The sequence below is a fragment of the Ambystoma mexicanum genome, chromosome 7q (genome assembly GCF_040938575.1).
Source record: "Ambystoma mexicanum isolate Mex_15411 chromosome 7q, UKY_AmexF1_1, whole genome shotgun sequence".
In the NCBI taxonomy this organism is placed as follows: Eukaryota; Metazoa; Chordata; class Amphibia; order Caudata; family Ambystomatidae; genus Ambystoma; species Ambystoma mexicanum.
The window spans coordinates 686115126-686139061 of record NC_090941.1 but is presented as its reverse complement, the minus strand read 5'-3'; the positions used below and the strand labels follow the sequence as shown (position 1 = coordinate 686139061).

General features: G+C 48.4%; 1 protein-coding gene across 2 annotated transcripts in view; it reads right to left on the bottom strand.

Annotated features, from left to right (window-relative positions):
- MIPEP (mitochondrial intermediate peptidase) overlaps positions 1–23936 on the bottom strand; it is a 1848751-nt gene that overhangs the window by 1646710 nt on the left and 178105 nt on the right. For both annotated transcript variants that reach the window (XM_069639422.1, XM_069639423.1), the window contains exon 3: positions 19502–19590. In XM_069639422.1, the coding sequence (XP_069495523.1) occupies positions 19502–19590 (89 nt within the window). The remainder of the gene's footprint in view (positions 1–19501; positions 19591–23936) is intronic.

Genomic DNA, 23936 nt, shown 5'->3' with positions numbered 1-23936 from the left:
CTTGAGGGGGGGTGCTGTCATGATCTCTGCTTCCAAAGGATCAGGACTTGCCCGACTCCTTTGGAAGCAGACCCATAACCCCGGTTCCGAATGCCAGCCAGTCCCAATTGGGACCTTTTGGACCCTGTCCTGGCGCCAGTGGCACCAGGCTCATAAAGATGCCCAGTCCCAGCGCTGGACGCGCCGGGCTCATAATGCTTGGGTGGACTTACCTGCAGCAGACCATGCTGCTTACTTACCTGCCAGTTGAACCCCTGATCCTCTTCTGTTTGGGACTACTTTTCCTGTTGGGTGGGGCAGGAGCCACTCCCTAGGTTCAGAACACTGGAACTCTTCTGGAAAGCAGGAACTCTTTTCTTACCTAGGCATGGCTGTGGAAGGAGACACCTAAGCACTACAGGAGGCTATTTAAACCACACCCGATGGATGAATCTTGCTTTGCGTTATTCTGCATTCTCTGCAGCAGAACGCTCATCGTGTCTTCTGCTTCTGATCCTGGGCCTAAGGGAACAAAGGCTTACCATCCTGGAATCCAGTCTTCAGCAGCACCTGTAAAGACAAAGAAAGAACAGGTTAGCACTACGGTCTTCAGTGGCAGCGCATCTCTTACCTGGTCCATCGGCTGTCACCGGCTGTCTGAAAGACAAAGGCTTACCTACTCTTCGCATGCTCCGGAGGTCTTCGCACTGCATTCCGGCATCTGAAAGACAAAAGCTTACCAGCTCTTCGCACGCTCCGGAGGCCTTCGGCGCTGCATCCCGCATCTGAAAGACAAAAAAAGGTGCGTTTAAAGACATTGGGCAACTTTATTAGTCACGTGCCATTACTCCTTCCCACGCCGAATCCAGTGGGTATTCCAGCACCCTTCAGCTTCTCTAAAGCTCCGAACCTGTACCTGCAAGATAAAAGGGACATTTAGTGCGCATCGTGAAGCAGGCTACAAGCGCTTACTTACGTGCTTCCAGGCGCTTCTATTCCTCACGCGGGTTCGATCCTCAACTCTCATCAGCCCGCCATCCGCCATCGCCGGAACCCTGCAAAACAAGAGATATCATTACAAAAGACTTTTAAGACATTTGAAGTGCCCAGATCTTACCGTTCGTGCAGTTAACGACGGACAGAAGTCCTCTGAGGTCAAGAGGCCTGCACCCTTATCCAGTGAAGAAACTGGTTACAGCACCCTGCCCTGAGGCAGATGGAAAGCTCGGCGTTCACTTACCTAGGGTGAGGGCGTTAACCTTTGGGGTTCTACAGGAGAAGAGAAAGGGAAGAGGAGAGAGGCACCCAATAAACCCAGTTCATTAATCCCATATTTTCTATCTGCAGACATCTTACTCTTCGAGTCAGACATACAGTGCACAGGGGTCCAGCCCAAAGAGCCAACCGTGTGTTACACATCACCTTTGAAGATACGGCATTCACCCAGTCAAGACCGGCGCCTCTGCGGGAATCAGGTGAGCGTTACAGCAAGTCCTACAGGGCCTGAACAAGGATTTTTTAGGTCCAACAGTCTCCATGTTCATAAACAGACAATAGATGAGGCGTTGGTTGCTCCGGTTCGAGTATAAATTGAAAAGGTATATATTTTGAGGTGAAATCATTTTTCTTCGAAGAGAAGAACTCGAGGAATCCCACCATCTGGAAAGATGGTTGAAATCTGAGGGGAAGCTGCTGGGGCGGAGCTATACACAACACCCTATTGGTTGGGTCCAAAAGTACCCAATGACGTCAATGGGACACTCAATGTGTCAAGTTTTTCCATAGGAAAATTACTAAATCAAAGTAACCGGGGATTCCCAGTCTGACGACGGGGGAATATTCACAGCATGTGAATACATGAAATATCCAATGCTAGAGAATAGGAGTTACCTAAGTGAAGATCCCCTTCAATGTGCTGTGACGAGGAAGAATCCCAATGACTCACAAGGGAGTCTTAAGATCAGTCTGTGAGGAGGGAGAAGAGTGGAGGTATGAGGATTACCTATAAGAACCATGTTGAGCAGTCTAGTGTCTTCCCAAGTGCAATTGGCCAGAGCCAGTACAAAAGGGAAGACAGACTCAGAAAGTATGGGAGAAGCCCTCCAGGGACGACCAAGAAGCAGGGAAGTTTTGCTGCAGAAGGCGGAGAAGAGATTGTGGACCAGAGGCTCCGTCAGAAAAAGGGGGGGGAAGTGCTAAGGACTGGAGGGACACAGGAGAATCCCTTTTCAAAGGACCCGACAGAGAGCCCAGCCCTCCCTAGGCGAACCATGTGCTGCAAAGCTGCCGCATCACACTGGAGGAGGAGGACAGGGAGACACTGCAGAAGCCTGAACAGAAGCAGAAGGACACCAAGACCGACCAAGTACTACAAGGAGAGACCCTAAAAGAGGTACATCGGTGATCAGACCGGTTGGTAGGAGCGGAAGGGAACTCTGGGATACCCTGACCCAGCTAAACAGGGGAACAATGGCCATCCCGAGCCCCCAAGAAAGAAACCAAGGAAGACTGACCTTAGTCCCGCACCCAATGAAGATTACCATCCCTGCCCTATGGTTGTTATTAGGTATAACACTGCCCTAGCCACTTTATATACTTCAATGTGCTTCTAGTCGCCCTGACACACTTAGGCGACACACTAACTACCTAGCTAGCCTTCTACACTTGCCTATTTTGCCACCGCTTTGCCCACATAGAACCTAGCCTGGTTCTCGCCTAGATCACCTAACTGCCAATATACAGGTCTCTTTACAGACTGCTCAGACCTCTCTGGCACCAAACCACTAGCTACACGCCCTTGCATGCAACCTAGTCCACGCCCTTAGTTTGAACCTGGACTTGCCCACCCTCTCATCCCTGTCCACTACCAGAATGAAAATCACCCATTACCAATCTCTACACATTGCTCTGAGCCTCCTTACCACCATGGCATTCGCAACCGCAGACTCACACCCTGCTAAAGACAGAAACATGAGACTGAGGGCAAGACTGTCCTGTCTTCATGAACCATCTTCCTACCACAATCACAGAGGATATATCGATCTAGCAAACAAACGCTCGCAATACCCCAAACCTACCACCCCTCGCCCTGTTCCTATATCTACTAACCAGCCACCGTCACAAAGAGTTGCCCCCACTAAAAATAAACAACCCCCCTCGACTCAACCAACTAGTACCTTATCAATAATTGGATCTCTCATTAATGCAAGATCCATGGTCGCCCATGCTACTGAGATCTCGGACACCCTAACTAATGAAAACTTAGACCTATTAGTCATAACCGAAACATGGCTCCATGACGCGGCTGGCCCTGCCATCATGCTAGCTATACCAGACGGCTACCAACTACTAAGAGTCGATAGACCCAACACTAAAGGTGGCGGCCTAGCCATCATTCATAAAGCTACCTTACCTATCAAACTAGCTACTACCCTGATATTCTCATCTTGTGAACTCCTTACTGCCAAATTGCACCTCTCTTGCAACCGGACTCTCACCTTGCATGTTACCTACAGACCTCCTGGACCATTGGGAACCTTTGAAGACGACATAACCAGTATCATAACCAACAATACTAAAGACCATGCTCAAATACTATTACTGGGAGACTTTAACCTGGGCTTTAATGACAGCAACGACAAACATGCCCTATCTGTCGCCTCACTCCTGAATGACTACGCCCTATCTCAAAAAGTCTCCTCTCCTACTCATGCCAAAGGTAGAACCCTAGACTGGGTTGCTGATCGGAACTGTAACATCAGCATTACCAACATAATACCACAATCCTGGACTGACCACCACTTAATTGTATTCAATGCCTCACTAGACCTTATCCGGCCCAAACCTATACTCATGGCCCCGCCACTTCCCACCAGAAGTAAAAAAGACATCACATCAGAACAACTCCTACCCCACCTTCTCCCTACTCTCAATAACTTAGACAACATCACAGACCCTACGTCGCTTGTAGAAGCTTACAACAGCTCTATGATCAAGGCACTTGACTCGATTGCCCCTACCAAGCGGCGCAAAAGCAAACAACTCTGTCACCTTAACAACTGGTTCACGCCATACCTGAAAGACCTTAGAATCCAAAAAAGAAAGTTGCAGTCTATCTGGCAACACTCACCCACTGAGGAGAACAAAACCAAATTAGCCACCCTCGCCAAACAGTATAAAAAGGAAATCATAAGTACTAAAAGAAACACCTTCAATGACAGAATCTCCAAAGCCAAATCAGACACTAAGGAGCTATTTTCCATCCTCCGTGAAATGGAAACACCCATAACCCCACCTGACAACATTCCTAAAAACAAGCTCTGGTGCACTAATATACAAAATGCCCTGGCGGGTAAAATCAGCTTGCTCCAATCTAAAATTGCTAACAAAAAAGCTTCCTTGCTCCTGCCTACAGAACCCATATTGCAACCTCAGCTCCTCCCAAACCAATCTAACACCCCTCACCCATTTAGCTTCAGAAAAATATCCATATTGGAGACAGAAAAAATCATACTATCTCTAAAACCTTCCAACTGTAAAGGTGACAACTGTCCGGCCCAAATTATAAAAGATGCAGCTCGAGACCTAGCACCCTTCATTTCGAAACTCATTAATGCATCCTTTAAGTCTAATCTAGTACCTAACAACCTCAAACAATCCTGGGTGCTTCCCTTGCTAAAAAAACAAACACTTGACCCTGCTATACCAACTAACTACAGACCCATCACTACTGTCCCTTTCTTACTTAAAATTATAGACAGAGTAGCATACCTGCAAATCCAGGACTACTTAGAAACTAACAATTTACTAGGATCACAGCAATCTGGCTTCCGTCCCCTTCATGGCACTGAAACAGCCTTGATTGACCTCAAGACCCAAATTGACGAGTTGAAGGACAATGGTAAAACAGCGATGCTACTCCTCCTTGACCTATCTGCGGCCTTCGACTTGGTAGATCATGCAGTCTTATGCAATCACCTAAGCTCAGCCGCTCATTTCTCAAGTGATGCCATAACCTGGGTACAATCCTTCCTTGCAAACCGGACAATGAGAGTCTTCTCCCCCTCAGCAGCCGCTGATCCCATACAAGTTTCATGTGGTGTCCCCCAAGGATCATGTGTTTCTCCGACGATGTATAACATCTTTACTAAGCCCCTGTTTGATAAGCTGGACAGACTGGGTGTTGTCTGCACTAATTACGCAGATGACACTCAGATTCTAATCCCCCTTTCGGGTAACTTCTTGGAAGACACGGACTTAGTAAATAAGATATATCTCCTCATTCAGGCTTGGATGGCATCCCATGGACTCTGCCTGAACGACGACAAGACTGAGCTACTGATCATTGGCTCAGCGTTGGCTATCAAAAAACCTGACCCTAACTATGCCTCATTTAACATCGACAATAACGTCATCAACGTGATGCCTGCAGTCAAAACCCTCGGGGTTTATCTTGACTCAACGCTCACCTTCAAAAAACAAACAAACTCTCTAGCATCCTCCACGGCATATACTTGCAAATTGATCCGAGCATGTAGACCTTTTCTAACTGAGACTAGCTGCATTACATTAGCCAATGCTCTCATCATATCCAAGCTGGATTACTGCAATGCCCTCTATGCAGGCTCTAACAAGTATATCCTTGACAAACTACAAACTCTCCAAAATAACGCTATCAGAGTAGCTTTAAATATTCCTAACAGAGCCCACATCTCCACCTTTAGGAAAAATATCCATTGGCTAAAAATCAAAGACAGGATCACCCTCAAAATACTCTCCCTCACATCCAAATGTCTTAACAACATTGCCCCCCCCTATCTGGCCAATAGAATCCACAGGAGAACCTCAAACCGTCCCACTAGACTGACCAACGCCTTCACCTTTGTGATGCCTAGATACAAAAAGAGTACAGCCGGCGGCTCTAGTTTCCCAATCATAGCTGCGCAAACTTGGAACAAACTCCCTTTGGATCTCAGAATGGACCAACCTTACTCTAGTTTCAGGCGAAAAGTCCTCACTTGGATCCATGCCAATGACACTTAGCTTGACCTTCCCCTCCCACAGACACTAGACGTCTGCAACCAGCTGAATGACATCCGATCAACTAGACTGAACCGTAGTTCCGCATTTTTTCTTCTTTTCCTTCTGCTTTCCTTCTATACTTACCTTTGATCTAACGTGAACTGTATAAACTGCACTTTTCTTGATTTAACTGCGAACTGCATAAATTGTATTTCTCCTGTAACTAAGTTCTTAAGTAATCTTGTACTGTTTGCGCCCAGCTACCCCTTCGGGTTTGGTTCTGCGCTATACCAAATAAACAAACAACAACAACAACATCGTCGGTCATCTTGATTGTCGTAGTACTTGGCGGCTAGTGAACCAGATCTGCCACCCGGGTTTGGGACCCGCACGTTAGAGACTGGAACGCAAGGTGAAATAAGGGGAGAGAAGAAGAAATCCAGGGAATGTCCTCCATGGTGTTGAGAAGAAGAGACCAGGAGAAGGGAAGGGTCCTCCCTGGTGTTGTGAAGAAGAGACCAGATGAAGGGAAGCATGCTCCCTGGTGTTGTGAAGAAGAGACCAGGGGAAGGGAAGCATCCTCCCTGGTGTTGTGAGAACTGCATGAGAGAAATCAAGAGAAAGAAGGCACTATTGACATTGTAAAGATCCTAAAGAAAGCCAGGGGAAGGGAGACATTTCCCCGGGTGTTTGTAACAACAGTGAAAAGTCTGAGTCAGACAAAGAGTAGGGAACCATTCTCCAGGCATCAACATTTTGAGTTGGAACTTTATTTTCCTTTTGAACCAGAGAATTTTGCTACTGTGGAACTTTGTTTTGGTACATGTTTGAACTTTCTTTTGACAAGGTAAGGGATGGAAATAGGTTTTGAACACAAGACAGTGGACTATATACTTTTTTACGGACATCCTGACAGAGTCCTTAGTATTTGGTTTGAGGCAGGGAACCCCCTCTTAGGAATAGGGGTAGGTAGGTGTTTCCCTTGTGTTTTGGGAATAAAGGTTTATGCCAACAAACCTACCACTTCTGCATCTGTCTCCTATCTGCACACCCCCACAAGACGCTTTTCCCACTATAGATCCAGACCAACTAAGGGGGATTTTGGGAGCAGGCGAACAGACTGAAAAGAAGAGCTCATCTATAAATGATGCCTGAAGCTAGTTGATGTCCCTACCTACACTAGGTCTTGGAAAGACAAACCATAAAAGTACAATAATCCAAGAGCGTTTAGACAAATGTCAGAAGACCTCATTAAATCCCAGCTAGCAATAACCGGCTTTAGGAAATAGGTCATACAAAGTGACAGTATAGTACAAGGAGTTTGTGCTTTATGATTAATAACAAAAATTGAAATTCTGGGTATTTTCAGCATAATAAGCCTCTTCATCAGCAATTTCAGATCTCTGGTGGTCTTTGATAGTCTGAATTGAAATGTGGAATGAACAGCTTTTGTGAGTAGTGTCTGCCGTAGTCAATAAATTAAAATATTTTCCTTATTGAACACATTAAAGCTAGACGTTGAGCGGGAGAACCCGATTCCTAGAGAATAGTGAGAGTTAGGTGCTACTGTCCTGAATTCCAAAAAGACGCCAATTCCTGAACCCAAACCTTTAAAATCATTGTAACCAAGTCAACGTCACAAAAACATTTTTGTATCTATGCTCATGATAGGAACCAATAGTGTGTCACACATATTGTCAAACATTTTAGATCTTTATCCATCCTAGAGCAAGTGGATCATTTGTTGAGTCGGTATTATTTTCTGATGCCAACACTTGTTCATGGTTACAGATAAAACTAACCAAAGTGTCTTGTTTTAAACTTAAATCAGAGAACAGTTTGACTTTGAATCAAACCATCAATGTCAATTTATAAAAATATGTTGTGGAGTATTTTATTACATTACCTGGAATAGTCATAATTGTATTTCTATATATGGCTGTTTGTGAGAATTGGAATGAAAACATTAGCTACACAATAGAACGTAGACAAGCTACCTGTATTAATTTTAATATTCTGGGTGACTTCCCCAACATTGAAATTTAGATCAACCGTAAAACTAATCACTAGAAAAGTAATTACAACTGTGCCCATCGACTTTCAAGCAGCAAGTATTGCGCTTTCCACTGCTTTCCTTTCTAAATGTTTATGATACTTCAGATGCCACAGTGGGGGTCTCTGGACTCTATGAGCAGTATAATGCACAAGGCTATAGATGGTATAGAGGCCATGAAAAATCCTCCATATACTGCATCCCTGGCCAGACTCTCGGATCTCAATGGTCTTTCAATCCCCAATCCGCTAGCCTGTCATCAGAAAATGTACTTGTGAACAGCAAATCACTGTAAATTAAGATGGGGACGATCTTTTCAAACTGGCATCTGTCACAAATGATACCTTGACAATCTGCTCTAAGGAAATTTAGAAGATTTGGGATTTTATACCACAAAAGACTTGTGAAACAAGAATGCTCCGGCACGTTCTTACTTCCAAACTAAGGGCTTCATTACGACCCTGGCGGTCCGGGAACTACGGTACCGGAAAGCATGCCAGTACCGCAGTTCCCGACCGCCATACTACGTGTTGTGGTCGCGGGTGCCTGTCAGCCGCGAGCACAGCAAGTCGGATGCACTGGCACAACTCTGAATGTGCCGGTGCATCCGATGTCCCCATCCCCATTCAGCCCTATGGGACAGAATGGAGATGAGGAGGCCCTTGATTCCGGCACCTGAAAATGGCCAAGTACCGGGTCCGCCTAACTCAGCATGACCCGGTTCTTGCACAGTCATGGGTGCCGGAAAAAATGCAACTCCGGCAGCAGCCATACCGATTTTACCGGCACTTCTACCGCCAGAGTTGTAATGAGGCCCTATGTATAGGTATCGGAGGGCATCTTAGGTTTTACTCTGACTTCCCTTATCCAGTGCCTCATTACTTCTTCTTGTTCGGTTGTAATGGACTATGGTAAATTAGCCAAGCCTCCCAAGTACAGAATAATCTGATATCATCTGAATCCGTGTAAGCATTCATATTGTTCCCGGAAATTGCTCATTTGTGCTACATAAAAGTTGCTCGCCTTCTTTGCACTACGTGGATTAATACTTTGTGATTATGTTTTGTTTCCATAAACTTTGTGTTGTGACTAAGCTTCCCCTGGACCCTGAGTAGAATGCTTGGAATGTTGGAGTGAGTGACAGAGAATGCAGCCTGAGAGAATGTTGATGTATGAGTGGTGTTATGTATGAGTCAGTTGGAGATGTAGACCTTCTGAGAGAGGGTGCCGGTGCATGTTGCCCTCAAATGATGTGTACCTGACCTGATGTACTTGATCTAATGTACATGGAACAGATTAAAGAGGTCACTAGTACATCTGAATGTACTAGTCATCATTGGCCAGGACCCATCTTTAAAATGGCAACAAGAATGCAGGCTGTGCTGGGGGGACAGCACAAAGGAAGGGACATGCACCGCCCCATAACCCAAAATGAAGACCCTCTCTCAGGTAGGGGCTGTGCTGTTTGGCAGTAAGCGCAGTGCAGGGCAGTGCTGGATGCGGAGGCGCAGGATGTAAAGGGCAGCGCCAGGGCCTGGGGCCAGTGGGTCTGCCAGCAGGCAGTCTAGGGAAAGTGGAAGACATGAAGCTGTGTGGCAACGTGAACATTAGTGGGGCTAAGGGCCCAGTAACCTGAGCATATTGAAGTGGCTTGGAGCCCATTGCAGCTGTTGGAGGGGCTTTGCGCCACTACAGAGTTTAAGGAGCTCCTCACAGCGTTTTGAAGGGGTCGCCTAAAAAGCTAATTTGTGACTTTACTCAATAGCAGAGAGAGTAATGAAAAGAAGAGTAAGGCTCACCTGAGGGCAGGTATAGTTGCGACTGTAGTTGAGGAGGCAGCAGTTTTGGCCTGACTTTGGAGTGGTGGTCGGTGTGCTGAGCGTGGCACAAAAAGAGACTGAAACCAGGCGGCATAGTGAAGCTTTGGAATGAGAAAAAGATTGCTAGAGGAGGCTCTGACTGGTGGAGCGGATGTGAGCAAATATTGAGTGCAGCGGCGTGTGGCTGGCGCAGCGCTGCATAGATGGAGGCAGAGAAGGCTCCATTGTACGTGCGGTGCGGCAGCACAAGGAACCCGCGTTGTGGAGCATATGAGGTGTGCAGCGGAGGTCGGTAAGAGCCGCGGTGACCATTGGGGCGTTGAGCTCTGTCCTCCCTGACGGCCTACAGTGAATGGTGACGTCATCCAGAACACCGGGGGAGATGGAGATTGTCCCGGCGTATTGAAGACGTGAGCTGTGGAGAGTTCCGTTGGCTTAGAGCTATGAATGAGCTGGACTGTTGAAGTAAAGAACCCCACAGCGTGTATCAACATCACAACATTGCAGCTGGTGATTCAGCGGTCCTTTTCCTCGTTGATACAAGTAGCGGAGCACAGCTGCGTAGGAGACTCAATTAGGAGGGATCACAGTTTTCTATCAATGACTAATGATAAAAGGGGATGTCCCCCCAGTGGAAATGTTCAGTGTAGGGTGCTGCAGTGTCGGAATGAGAGTGGGAAAGATTGGCGGCGGCATTGCAAAGCGCTGCGTAGTATTACAGAAGATGATGTGGACAGCTGCATCATTGTCGGCAAGGGAAAACAATGCCGGCAAGGACCTGAGGTGTGGCAGGCTATGCAGAGGAAGCCTGCAGAGGTATTTAGGAAATGCAATGTCGAGTGACTGGGGGGAAACTGAGTTGAGGTTCCCCAGCGGTTCTGCACTGCGCATTGGATAGTGGTTGGCGCAGTGATACTGTGGAGATTATTTACTGTAGGAGATATGCAGATTTATTTTCAATGCAAATGAGGCATAAAATATATAGTGGCATTTTATGGTTAGTTAAATACTAAATAATGTTGTGGTTAGGTTTTAGTTGTCATGTGGTGCCGGTTTAGTAGTGAGACACCTTTTATGTGTGTGTCTGATTAGTGTGTGCCAAATGAGTTTGGATGGCCTCAGTTAGATAAAGAACTGAAAAGAGTTTAGTTTTGCGTACAATGAGATGCTTTAATGTTAAGTTTGTATAAAAAGATTTTCTTTTCCCACAGATGGACTTTGAAGTTAATAGCTAACGTGTACTGGTTAGGTTTAAAAGGTGTTTCAGAAATGTGAGTGATTTGGTGATATAGGTCATACTAACTTGTGCCTTCACAGGTGTTTTTTTTTTTAGGACTTAGAATATGTAGGTGTTCAAAAGTAGAATTCACAGTTAGTAGAAATACAGTTTATGCTTATGTTATGATATGTAGAGTGAAGGTGATTGTTGATTATGTTCTGTGGAATGATGAGCAGTTATATGATGCGGTGAGTAGAGTTGTATTTTCACATTCAGTCCCCTCCAGCCCAGTTTCCTGGTCACCCCACTCTCCTCCTTCCCCCTCACCTGTAATGTCGGGATCTAGTCCTTTCCCAAACCTCTTCTTCCAAAGCGCCTTTTTTTGAGAGTGAAGGTAGGGTGTACCTCAGAAGGAAGCCACCCTGACCCTTGAACAAGAGGTCTGGGGAGGAGGCCTCTCTTCCGTAACAAACAGTTCCAGGGGAAAAAGCCTTAAGGCATAAAAAAACCTATTCTGCTGTGGCTCACCGGTGTTTCCACGGGGAATCGGCGAGGGAGAGGAAGGATCCACAGATAGAGAGTATCCTAATGACCAACTGCAGAGTAGTACAGGACTAGGTACAAGGATAGGTTGGTCGGAGCTAGGTAAAGAGGCAAAGAGTGGTATCACAAGGAAACAAAAATGGAGGGTAAAGAAATGACAAAAAGGCAGGGTGAGCAGGCTGGCGAGGGAGGCAAGAAAAGATGAAAGAGTACACGGAAGACAGCGTGAGAACAAAGGCAACGCTGCCGGAGCGGAGAAACCCAGCGTCTCAACCCGAAAGCCTAACGCGCGAAGGTTGCAACGTGCAGACTTCCGGGTTGAGACGAAGGAAAAGGCTTCCGACGGCGCAGCCCTGGAAAACTAGACCGTGAAAGCATGGTGTGCGGGAGCGTGACGGCCAAGCTAATCGCGGCCAGAACGCCATTGGGGTCAAACCTGCCAGCCCCCACGGCTTGTGACATGTATCTTGCAGTGAGTGGTGTATTGAGAGCTCCCTGTAGTTGAAGAGGTGGGGTGCAGAAGGTGTTCTTTTAACACGGGCACATGTGGGATAGTGACACCGAGTGTTTGGTGGTGGCTATCCAGGTATTCAGAATACTCAGCCTGGTTTAAGAAATAATGGGAGTGTGCAGCCAGTGAGTTGTGCGTAGGGAATGGATGTGAGGGAGCCGGGTGAATGATGTGATGTTGTGCGCTGTGAGATGAGAAAACATGCAGAGGGGCTGGTATGCCCGATGTTGTTGGGAGTTTGGAGGGCTGGTATGCCTGAAGTTGGTGAAGAGTTTAGAAGGGTCTCTGTCCCACTGTGTAGAAAAGGGGAGAGGCATTGTTTGGAGAAGTATTTGTCCCACATGATGAGTATGGTTTCAGGGTTTGTGTGCATGTAGAGTGTTGCAGTTATGAGATAAGAGATGCACGTGTGTGTGTGTGTGTGTGTGTGTGTGTGTGTGTGTGTGTGTGTGTGTGTGTGTGTGTGTGTGTGTGTGTGTGTGTGTGTGTGTGTGTGTGTGTGTGTGTGTGTGTGTGTGTGTGTGTGTGTGTGTGTGTGTGTGTGTGTGTGTGTGTGTGTGTGTGTGTGTGTGTGTGTGTGTGTGTGTGTGTGTGTGTGTGTGTGTGTGTGTGTGTGTGTGTGTGTGTGTGTGTGTGTGTGTGTGTGTGTGTGTGTGTGTGTGTGTGTGTGTGTGTGTGTGTGTGTGTGTGTGTGTGTGTGTGTGTGTGTGTGTGTGTGTGTGTGTGTGTGTGTGTGTGTGTGTGTGTGTGTGTGTGTGTGTGTGTGTGTGTGTGTGTGTGTGTGTGTGTGTGTGTGTGTGTGTGTGTGTGTCTTGCTTGTGAGTGTTCAATGTCATGACCTGAGAGACGTACGCACTATTGGATGGTGTGTGGTTTGCATGGGGGGGGGGGGGGGGGGGGGGGGGGGTATGTAGTGACTAAGCTTCCCCTGGACCCTGAGTAGAATGCTTGGAATGTTGGAGTGAGTGACAGAGAATGCAGCCGGAGAGAAGGAACAAGTTACTTACCTGTAACTGTTGTTCTCCAGCATGGGTCTGGCATGGATTCACATGCTCATGAATATTCCCCGTCGTCAGGCTGGGAATCCTCGGTAAAGAAAAAACCAGTATCAGTTTCATTTCTGATCTGTCTTTCGTAGTAATAACCAATCACTGGTCTCTGCATCATACTGACCACAGCCAATGACTGCACTCTACCTAAGCACCGCCTCTGGCAGCCATCTTCAGATTTGGAAGCACGTGAAGTGGCAGTATGACCAAGTGAAGAGCCGCAGAGGGGTAGGCGGGAGGGTTCGCATGTGAATCCATGCCAGACCCATGCTGGAGAACAACAGTTACAGGTAAGTAACTTGTTCCTTCTCCAGCATGGGGTCTGGCATGGATTCACATGCTCATGAATAAAGAATACATAGCAGTACACACATGCACAACCACGGGAGGTGGCAAAGGCTCAACATTAAGCATTACATCAAACTCAACATTAAGCATTTTACCTCCTCACCAGGCTCACCTCAGGCGAACAGGTTGCGCAGCACTGCTTGGCCGACCCTGGACTCCTCCCTGGAATCCCGATCGACGCAGTAGAATTTCGTGAAGGTATGCGTCGACCTCCACGTAGCAGCCCTGCATATGTCCAGCAGGGGCACACCAGAAAGGAACGCTGTGGTAGCTGCGATCGCTCTGGTGGAATGGGCTCTCGGACGGCCAGGCAGCGGTCGGTTTGCCAACCGATGACAGTACATGATACAGCCGGAGAGCCATCTGGAATGGAAGCCTTCGAGAGAGCTTTCCCCTGATTGACAGGTCCAAAATTCACAAAGAGTTGTGACGTCTTCCGAAAACACTTTGTGCGGTCCACGTAGAACTTCAGCGCTCTAGCCACATCCAGCGAGTGCAAAGTCCTCTCAGCCGGCGACGAAGGCGACGGGAAGAACACAGGCAACACCAAGGGTTCGTTGAGATGGAAGTCCGACGGTACCTTGGGCATGAAGGAGGGGTGCGTCCTGAGCACTACCCTCGTGTCGTGAAAAGTCAAGTACAGGGCCTTGCAGGAAAGGGCCTGGATCTCTCCCACCCGTCGTGCGGAGGTGATGGCCACAAGAAACGCTGTTTTCCACGACAGAAACTTCAACGGGGCCGAGTGCAGAGGCTCGAACGGAGGTCCCATGAGCTTGGTCAGCACCACGTTGAGCTCCCACGCCGGGGCCGGAGCCTTCACCGGCTGGAACGATCTGAACAGTCCCTTCATGAACTCTTTCACCAGACGATGAGACCACAAGGATGTCCGGCCCGTGGTCCTGGTGTATCGGGAGATCGCAGCAAGATGAATCTTGATGGACGCGTGTGCCAGTCCAGCTTTGGCCAGCGTCAGCAGGTACGGCAGTACCTGGGGGGCCGTAATCCGTAGAGGGTTAATCTTCTGTGCGTGGCACCAGACAGAGAACCTCTTCCATTTGTGCCCGTAGCATTTAAGAGTCGAGGACGCCCTGGCCTTTGCAAGAACCTCTCTGCAGTCGGCCGGTATGTCGTATCCTCCAAACTCTAGCGCTGCAGGAGCCAGGCCTGCAAGTTCAGCGATTTCGGGTCGTGGTGGAGGATGGCGCCTCCTTCCCTGGAGAGTAGATCCGCGTCCACCGGCAGCCTGATTGGCGGGGACGCTGATAAGTCCAGAAGGTCCGGGAACCATATCTGCCTCGGCCACGCAGGTGCGACTAGGATCATCCTGCACCGTGACCTCTTGAGCTGGTTGACGAGCCGGATTAGCAGTGGCAAAGGAGGGAACGCGTAGAGGAACAGGCCCTCCCAGGGGAACGAGAAAGCATCGCCCCTGCTCCTCGCCTGGGGAAACCTGCTGGCGAACCTCCGGCACTTGGAGTTCGTCGCCGTCGCGAACAGGTCGATCTGGGGTGTGCCCCACCATCGGAAGAGGCGATCCACTAGATCCTGCCGTAGTTCCCACTCGTGGCACGAGCGCAGCTCCCTGCTGAGTGAGTCAGCGATGGTGTTTTTTATCCCTGCCAGATGAAACAGCACCAGAAACATCCTTTGGGCGACGGCCCAATGCCACAGGTCCTGCGCCTCCTTGGACAGTGCTGGGGACCTGGTTCCGCCCTGTTTCCTGATGTAAAACATGGTGGTGGTGTTGTCGGTGAAGATCCTCACCACCTTGCCCTTGAGGGACGGAAGGAAGGACCTGAGGGCCCAGAACACTGCACGGAGCTCCAGGACGTTGACATGGAGGAACTTGTCCGTCGGGAGCCAGAGGCCTCTCGCGTGCAGATTTTCGGTGTGCGCTCCCCACCCTTCCAGGGAGGCATCCGTCGTCACTGTCTCCTGGTGGTCTGGGGTCTGGAAGTCCATGCCCGCCGTCAGATGCGCGCGGGTGCCCCACCACCTGACCGCTCGGCGGAAACTCTCGTCGAGTGTGATCCTCTCCTCGAAGCCGCCCGTCGTTTGGATCCAGCGCGCGTCCAGGAACTCGTGCAACGGGCGCATCCGGAGCCTGCACATGGGAATGAGGTAGATGCAAGAAGACATCATTCCGAGGAGGGACTTGATGGACCTCACCTTGGCCGCGTCGGAAACCAACATCCGCTGTACCTTGCCCAGGATGGACCTGGTCCTTTCCTCCGACGGGGAGGCCAGAAGGGACACTGTGTCGAGCTTCGCTCCCAGAAACAGTGCATTTTGCGCGGGTACCAGGTGGGACTTGGCGTAATTCACGGAGAATCCCAGGTCCGTGAGAAGTTGGACGGTCCTTGCCGTGTGCTCCACGGCGAGCTCCCTCGTCTTGGCTCGGATGAGCCAGTCGTCCAGGTAGGGGTAGACGTGGATCCCCTCGCGGCGCAGCTGCGCCGCCACCGGTGCAAGGCACTTGGTAAATACCCTGGGTGCCGACCGTAGTCCGAAGGGGAGGGCTTTGAACTGGTAGTGACGCCCTTGGACCACAAACCTGAGGAATTTTCGGTGCCCCCTTAGGATGGGAATATGGAAGTAGGCATCCTCCAAATCCAACGACGACAGGAAGTCTCCTTCCTCCAGCTGACCCAGGACATGCTGGAGGGTGACCATCCGGAACTTCTGCGCCTTGATGAACTTGTTCAGACGTCGCAGGTCTAGGATGGGGCGCCATCCTCCCGTCGTCTTCTTCACGAGGAAGTATCTCGAGTAAACTCCGGAGCCCCGAAGCCTCTTTGGGACGAGTTCGATGGCGCCCTTCCTGAGCAATGCCTTTACCTCCAGGAGAAGCTGAGGGACGGGAAGCTCTTTCCTGGCCACGGGGGGGGACGCGCGGGCACCTTCTTTGAAACTCGAGCGCGTGGCCCCGGGCTAAGGCGTCCAGCACCCAACGGTCGGTGGAGATGGACTCCCACACGCTGACGAAGCCCGCCAGCCGGCCTCCCACCGGAGTGCTTCGGTGGGGGCCCGACCCCACGGCCGGTTCAATCCTGTTTCGACGAGGCTTTGCCGCCTTCACCTCCTTGGCGACAACGGCGGGGTCCGCCAGACTTGTCGCGTCCTCTGTAGGCCTCCTGAGACGACGAGCGGGCCGCTTGACGGTAGGTGGAGAAACCGCCGCCGGAACCTTTGGAGGCGCCCTTGCCTCCGCTGCTCCGAAAGGGCGTCCGTCGTTGCAGAACCCCAAGGGCCCGGGCTGTCTCAGTGTCCGCTTTAATGGCCTGGAGGGAATCGTCCACTGTTTTCCCAAACAGGTTGTTCCCATCGAACGGCATGTCCAGGACTCTGGTCTGTACGTCTTGACGGAAGTCCGTAGCCTTGAGCCATCCACGCCGCCTAAGGCACACGCCGTTGCCCAACTGGCGAAACCCAGTGTCGGCGATGTCCGTCGCAATAGTGATGGCGTGGTCCGACGCCACCTCACCTTCCTGTAGGATCTCCAGGGCATCCGCCCTCTTGTCGTCCGGTAGGAAGTCCAGCAGGGGAGCCAGCCTGTAGCATAGCTCCCTGTCGTAGCGGGCCACGATAGCCAAGGCGTTGGCCGCTTTGATCGTCGTCGCTGCCGACGAGATGACCCTGCGTCCCATCGCGTCCAATTTTTTTCCCTCGCCGTCCGGTGGGGAAGTCTATGTGGAGGCCGCACCCCCCCACCCCGCTTTCTTCCTGGCCGCCGCGGAGACGACGGAGTCCGGGGTAGGCTGCGCCCGGAGGCACAGGGGGGCCACGTCCGGGACCCGGTACTTCTTCTCGTACCGGTCTCTTCTAGCTGGCGTAGTGGAAGGGTTCTTGAGGAGGGCGAGGCCCTCATCCCAAATGTCGTCCAGTAGAGGCACCGCGAGGACCGTCTTCCTCTTGGCCTCGCGCCGTTGATAAAGGAATCCTTCCTTTTTCTTCTCCTCAGGGCAGAGCTGGAAAAGCTCGGATGCCCTGGCGATCATAGAGTGGAACGATCCAATCTCGTCGGGCGGAGAAGCCCTGGTGGGAGGTGACGACGGGAGATCCTCGTCGTATACCTCGTCGTCCGTACCCGTCGCTGCCGTGTCCGTCCCCGTATCATCCCCTCGGGTGGACGGGGAGGAGGGCTGGACGGGTCGCGACGGCTGAAAAGGAGGTGGAGGGTGAATCCTTCTCTTCTTGGGCGGGGGAACACCCGAAGGTCCCGGTTCAGGATCCGCCGACGGGAGAGGTTCCTCCGTCGGCAACGGTAGTCTCGTCCTTATCTCTGAGCATAAGGACTGTATAGCCAACAAAATGGCCGCCGAGTTGTCTTGCGGCGCTGGCATAGGGGAATCCGACGGGCGATCAGGGGCCCCGTCGTCACCCTCGACGCTGTCGTCGTCACCTGCGTCGGGATCCATCCCGACGGGCCGGTCTTCATCCACGCCAAGGCCGTGGCTTAAGACCTCGATCAGCTCTTCCTCTCAGGCCGAATCTACGACGACGCCCTGCGCCCTCTTTTTCTTCCCCGCCGGGGATTTCACGGGGGTCCTATCGATGGGCACAAAAGAGGACTCCCTCGGAGGTGGCAGGGAGACTCTGAGCCCCGAGGTCGCCACCACTGGTGTAGCCTCCACAGGCTGAGCCAGGGCCGCCGCGACAGTATCAATAGAGGGCTTGGCCGGATGGATTAAGGCCTTCACCACCTTAGGTGCGCTCACCGCCTTATCCTTGAGGGGGGGGGAACACTGCCTCGCTCCCCCTCCGATGGGGCCTTCGAGCTCGACCGGGGCCTCAGCTTCGCCGGGTGCTCGCCCTTCCTCTTACCCGACCCAGAGCGTTGGCTCGTGGCTGAAGGTGCCGGGGAGGGTGAGCCCTGCCTGGCGCCCGTAGAGCCCGACCGTTCGGCGCTCCCGGTGCCAGCGGACTCGCGGTGCTTGGCCTTGTGTTGGACCCCCGTCGCCGGGGCGTCCTCAAAGGTCTTAGAAGACCGCTCGGATTTCTTCCTCTTCTTCTCGCCTGACGGGCTCTTCCCTTCCAGCCAGTTGGCGAGGCATTGGTGGCGGTCCTTCATGGTCCGCTCCGACATATTGCCGCAAAACGCACAGTCCTTCTCCACGTGCGTCTTGTCCTCATGTAAGCAGTAGAGACAAAAGGAGTGTTCGTCCTCCTTAAAGACGTTCTGGAGCTGGCATCCAGGGCAGACCCTGAACAGCTTTCCGGGCGTCGAGCTTCCCTTCTCCTGGGCCATGTCCGGGCCTGAGAAGCTTCTGGAGTCCTCCAAAACGTAGCTCGACGAAATCTTCACCCTTGAGGGGCGCAGACGAATCCGACACGGGTCCCCGTTGATCGGATGGAGAGTCGGTGGAGCTTGAGGCTCTTTTGACCGAAAAAAACGAAGTTTTTGAGAAAAAAACGTGAAAAAATAGCACTAACGCTTGAGAGCAATAGCACGAGGATCCCAACACATGAACGTGCGGTAAAAATCTGAAGATGGCTGCCAGAGGCGGTGCTTAGGTAGAGGGCAGTCGTTGGCTGTGGTCAGTATGACGCAGAGACCAGTGATTGGCTATTACTACGAAAGACAGATCAGAAACGAAACGGATACTGGTTTTTTCTTTACCGAGGATTCCCAGCCTGACGACGGGGAATATTCATGAGCATGTGAATCCATGCCAGACCCCATGCTGGAGAATGTTGATGCACGAGTGGTGATCTGTATGAGTCAGTTGGAGATGTAGACCCCCTGAGAGAGGGTGCCAGTGCATGTTGCCCTCAAATTATGTGTACCTGACCTGATGTAATGGAAGTCATGTACAAGGAACAGATGAAAGAGGTCACTAGTACATCTGGATGTCAGAGTCATCAATGACCAGGAACCCATCCTTACACTTTGCTTCTGATTTCAATCAGTCAGTATTTAACAAAGATATCTAAGAGCCACAGGAAAAAAATGCATACTTCTCAACCATGGTGCCAATGCTTCTGCATGCATCTTCAGCTGCTTCTCGGAATGCAGGGTCGGGATGTGCAGCTTTTATAAAATCAGCCTATTGTGACAAAAAGAAAACGGTTATTTCTCTGTGTAGCCAAGGCACAATGTCCTAGTACTAAGCGGTAGAAACGTAGCACTACATATTAAAAAAAATCAAAGTAAGCTTGATCCGGGTGTATGTCTCGTGAAAGCGTCAAGCCAGGAAAAACGCATAGGGCTTTGCTCAACAACCAAGACACGTTTATTTCTGTGGCAGTAGGAGCAGTCATAAACTTTGCATAATATTGGGTTTTTAGAGTAGGAAATATATGTTTTTTAGAGGAGGAAATAATACTAGCTACGAACAAAAAAAGATTAAGACAAATAATTCAACATATGGGCATTTAAAACAGCACAAAGTAGACATCCTGCTTTTATAAAACCATCAATAAGATAATGACCCTGCATAACATAGCTTGTCTTTGCATTTATTTTGGGAGAAATATTTGAAACTCTTATTTAACATTCGGGCCTGTGGTAACAAACACGCATCTTAAAACTAGAATGCAGAGTCTACAAACTTTTTTTTTAATCCATTTGTGTCGTAATGGTGGTTGAATCATATTAATGGGTTCCACATTTTCTCCCACAGCTCCCAAACTTCCGTCAATAGCTCCCAATGGCAGCAAGTCAAGTCTTAAACTGGTATTTGTGGTACCTAAGCGCTCTAGACCACCAATCAGTGTCAAACGCAGGCCATTTGTGATGATCACATGGGCCTGGAAAGGAAAGGTTCAACTTGCTGAATTCGACCAAACATTGTGACATCCGCCTTGCACCATATTTCAATGTATAACATTTTTGGTTTTGTGGAGTACAACTTGCATTTCAAACTATTAATATCCGTAAACTGCACCCATCTGAACATCATGTGATAATGCAAACTCCAGCGCAAACAAGCCAAGGTCAATGGCCTCATGGTAATAAATCATAGCACATGTCCCTGCTGGTGACGTCAGCTGCCAGAGACGTTTTTATAGAGAGGGCAAAAGGGGCACTTACCCAGGGCCCCCAACTTGGAGACTCTCACAAGGCTGTCTGATCTAAAGTAGTAAGATTCCTTTGTTCACCAGACTTAAATAGCACACATCAGGATATTGTATTGCATGGTACTGAGGCTCTAAACCTATTGCCTGTCTTTTTTGACAAATACATTCTGCCTCGATCAATTCATCATGTAATGCTTTCTATGTTCACTGTGGTATATATCGTTTGTGTGTTCCTTGTGGCACAACTCCTGTAGCATTCTTTCCTTCCTTTGGGAATTAGGTTGATCATGTGCAATCGCCAAATTTCAAATGCATATTGGTAAATTGAGTGCCACAATGGTTCAGAAGTTAGCTCAGTGTGTTAAGCACTCATTGCAGCGATATGTGTTCCTATGCAAGATTAGAATAGCACATTCCTAAGGCTGGCTGAGCCTTTCCTATGTCTGAAGTTTATAAACCTTCCTGCATATGTAATTGGACTTGCAGCACAACAGGTACTATTATCTACCTGCACCAGATAGGGGCTGCTATAAGGTGAAGGTCTAGAAATTGGTTTGTTCAGATGGGGTGCTGTAAAACCTAGGCAATCACCTCCAACAATGAGCATAAACTGTTAGTCCAAGAGATGAATAAGAATCAGAGTTTGGAACCAAAGCATTCATGCTTGGATCTTGGCGTTGCCAGCAGACAATACAGTGATCCTGATCAATCATCTTATACCTCGTATATTATTGTACTGTCTTCTGTGAAGTTTGACTCCTCACATGCTGGTGGCATCGTTTAGCCCATTACTTGATCTTTCTTTTTATGTAGGCCATTTAAGTGGAATGGGTGGGTGGTAGACAGAAGAGAGTGGATCAGATGGTGAAGGACTCGGGCAAGCATATTTTAAAGTCTGGTCGTTTGACACAAAATACTTGGCATTTTTGTAAAAGTCTAAGGTTTTTCTGCACGTTTATAAATGACAATTTGACAAGCCAGTGTTTTGGAAGTATGTAAAGCTTTAAAATACAAAAGACCAACCCAGATTAAATCTGTTAAATCACACTGATTGGTATGCTGGTACTTATATAGGTCTCTTGATGATGGAGACAATGAAGCTAGAATCATTCTGTGTTCCACCCTTCTATAATATTTTGTTTTTCAAAATTGTCATGTTTGGTAATGTGATTGATGTACTTTCCAAGTCAGTTTTATAAAATGAGATTATTTTAGTTCATGGTAAGAACTGGTAATGAAAGTGTTCAAATGCAGAAATTGCAGAATTGACACAAATCCCAGATTCACCCTTTAATCAGTTTGTGTAATGCTGGGCATCTAATTTAATTTTGTATTGCCTAGCCTCTCGAAAATTGCCAGTCCCTAAACCTTTCAATTTTTTTTGCCCTTCAGAGAGATTTCCTTCTCAGGGTATGATCTTCAAAACAGCCTCACTCATGGTTTCACTGGCTATAGTGTTGCTCCCACTATAATAGCGAGCAAATCTATACTGCACACCAGAGGCACTTTATTCTTTTGATCTCTAATGGCAACACTATTTGAAAACCATGTCCCACTTATAATGTCAGTCTGTCTGCATACTGACACCTTCCTGGTAGCTTCTACTCTGCATCCACTATCCATGTGTATGTGTAGCTTTCTCCTTTCTGCCAATTGGTCTGCTCCATCCATGCTTGAGCACGTTTGCATTCTGTGAGGCAACAAATGTGAGTTCTCTGTCTATTCTGGGTTACATGTACCGTTTACATACAGTCCTGCATTAATACTACAGGACCAGGACGCATACCTTCCTGTGTTCTATTGATAAAAAGTATTCTGTATCTATGCTAGAACAGAAGTAACCTCTTCATAGATTGCTAATGATGGCCTTTAAATGGTACTTGTTTATCAGTCTGATTAGAGCAAGAATGAATAGGGTAAGGGGACTTAAAGGAAGTAAACATCCTTATTTTTAATGCTGTGAGGCAGCATATCAACCTATGGGTTGCGATTGCGGCAGGGGGGTGCGGGCAGATATTCTTGATAACTTAATTCCTTTGGTTTGGTGGAGGGGAAGGGAGGGCCAAAGATGTCCATGCCGAGGGCCCCAAAAGTGCTTAAAATGGTCCTGTCAGCTGCTGCAGCTGTAAAATCACACCCTAGGGTGTGACATGAGCAGACGATGCAGCTAAAAGTACTGTCAATGCAATGCATTTACGGGGTCATCATGCAAATGCGCAATACGCTTTAGCATTCAATAAACATCACCAAAGTCTTCCTCTAATGTCAATATTATGATATTGCGCTGCTCAGTGTTTGTTGTATTTATTTCTGACATAATGGAATCGTAATTTGTAGTAAACTACTAACTTTAACATCAGCTACACTGGAACAAGTAGGTTCATGTAGTTGTTTCTGCTACCACAAGCTGCTCGCTTGCATAGCTAGGCATATAATTAAACAATTAAACCCTGTGATTAGCTATTTATCCCAATATGGATCCACGGATTACTTTTTCGCACCATGAACCCATTGACAAATTTAAGTTCTTTGTTGTCAAAATATTTTTTGTATCCCTTTTCCTCCGCTGTCCTTAACTTCATTTTATTTTCAGCAGATTGTGAATTTCTTGTTGAATTTAAATGTAATACTTTTTTTTTCTTTATTTTTCCAACACTTTTGTTTTTTCTTATATCTGTCAGCAACAAGCATGGCTGGATTTCAGGAATTCATGTATGAACAAGAAGATGAAGAAATGGAATCAACGCAAAACCAGGACAAACCATATTAATGTTATAGAGGAATATTTTCCTGATCTAGAACCAAGTAGAATGAAAGACGTTTCCACTTCTTATCACTGGCATTGTTGTCAATTGATGCCAACATTAGAAGAAAATACATGTTGCAGAGAAACTCCACCTGCAGTGCCAATCTATCTGAAGATGAACCTCCGCTATTATGAGCTATACAGCAAGATTATTTTAGGGCAGCGTGGTTTACACGTTTGGTTCTTCGAAGGCAGATGGCCCTTGCAGGTGAACTTCGTGGCACTGTTCATTCACTTATTTCCAGTAATGAAGGACAAATTAACTGACTTGCAATTTGTGTAAAATGACTGTACGATCCACATGTTCAATGTGTTTTCTATCTTTATCTTTTATTTCTGGTTTGTTTATTAAAGGTCAACCAATCATACTTTGCATGTTTCTGACCACAAAACAAATCCTGATGTTTTCTGAATAACAACTCTTATTATTCTGCCCCCTGCTGATTCATATGGCCACATATTTAAATTCTATATTGCTTAGGTTTACATAGATTTGTTGTCAGCATCAGATGTTTAGTATTTTTTCGCTTTGCGTGGTTCAAACAGTATAACACTTTAATCTTAAAC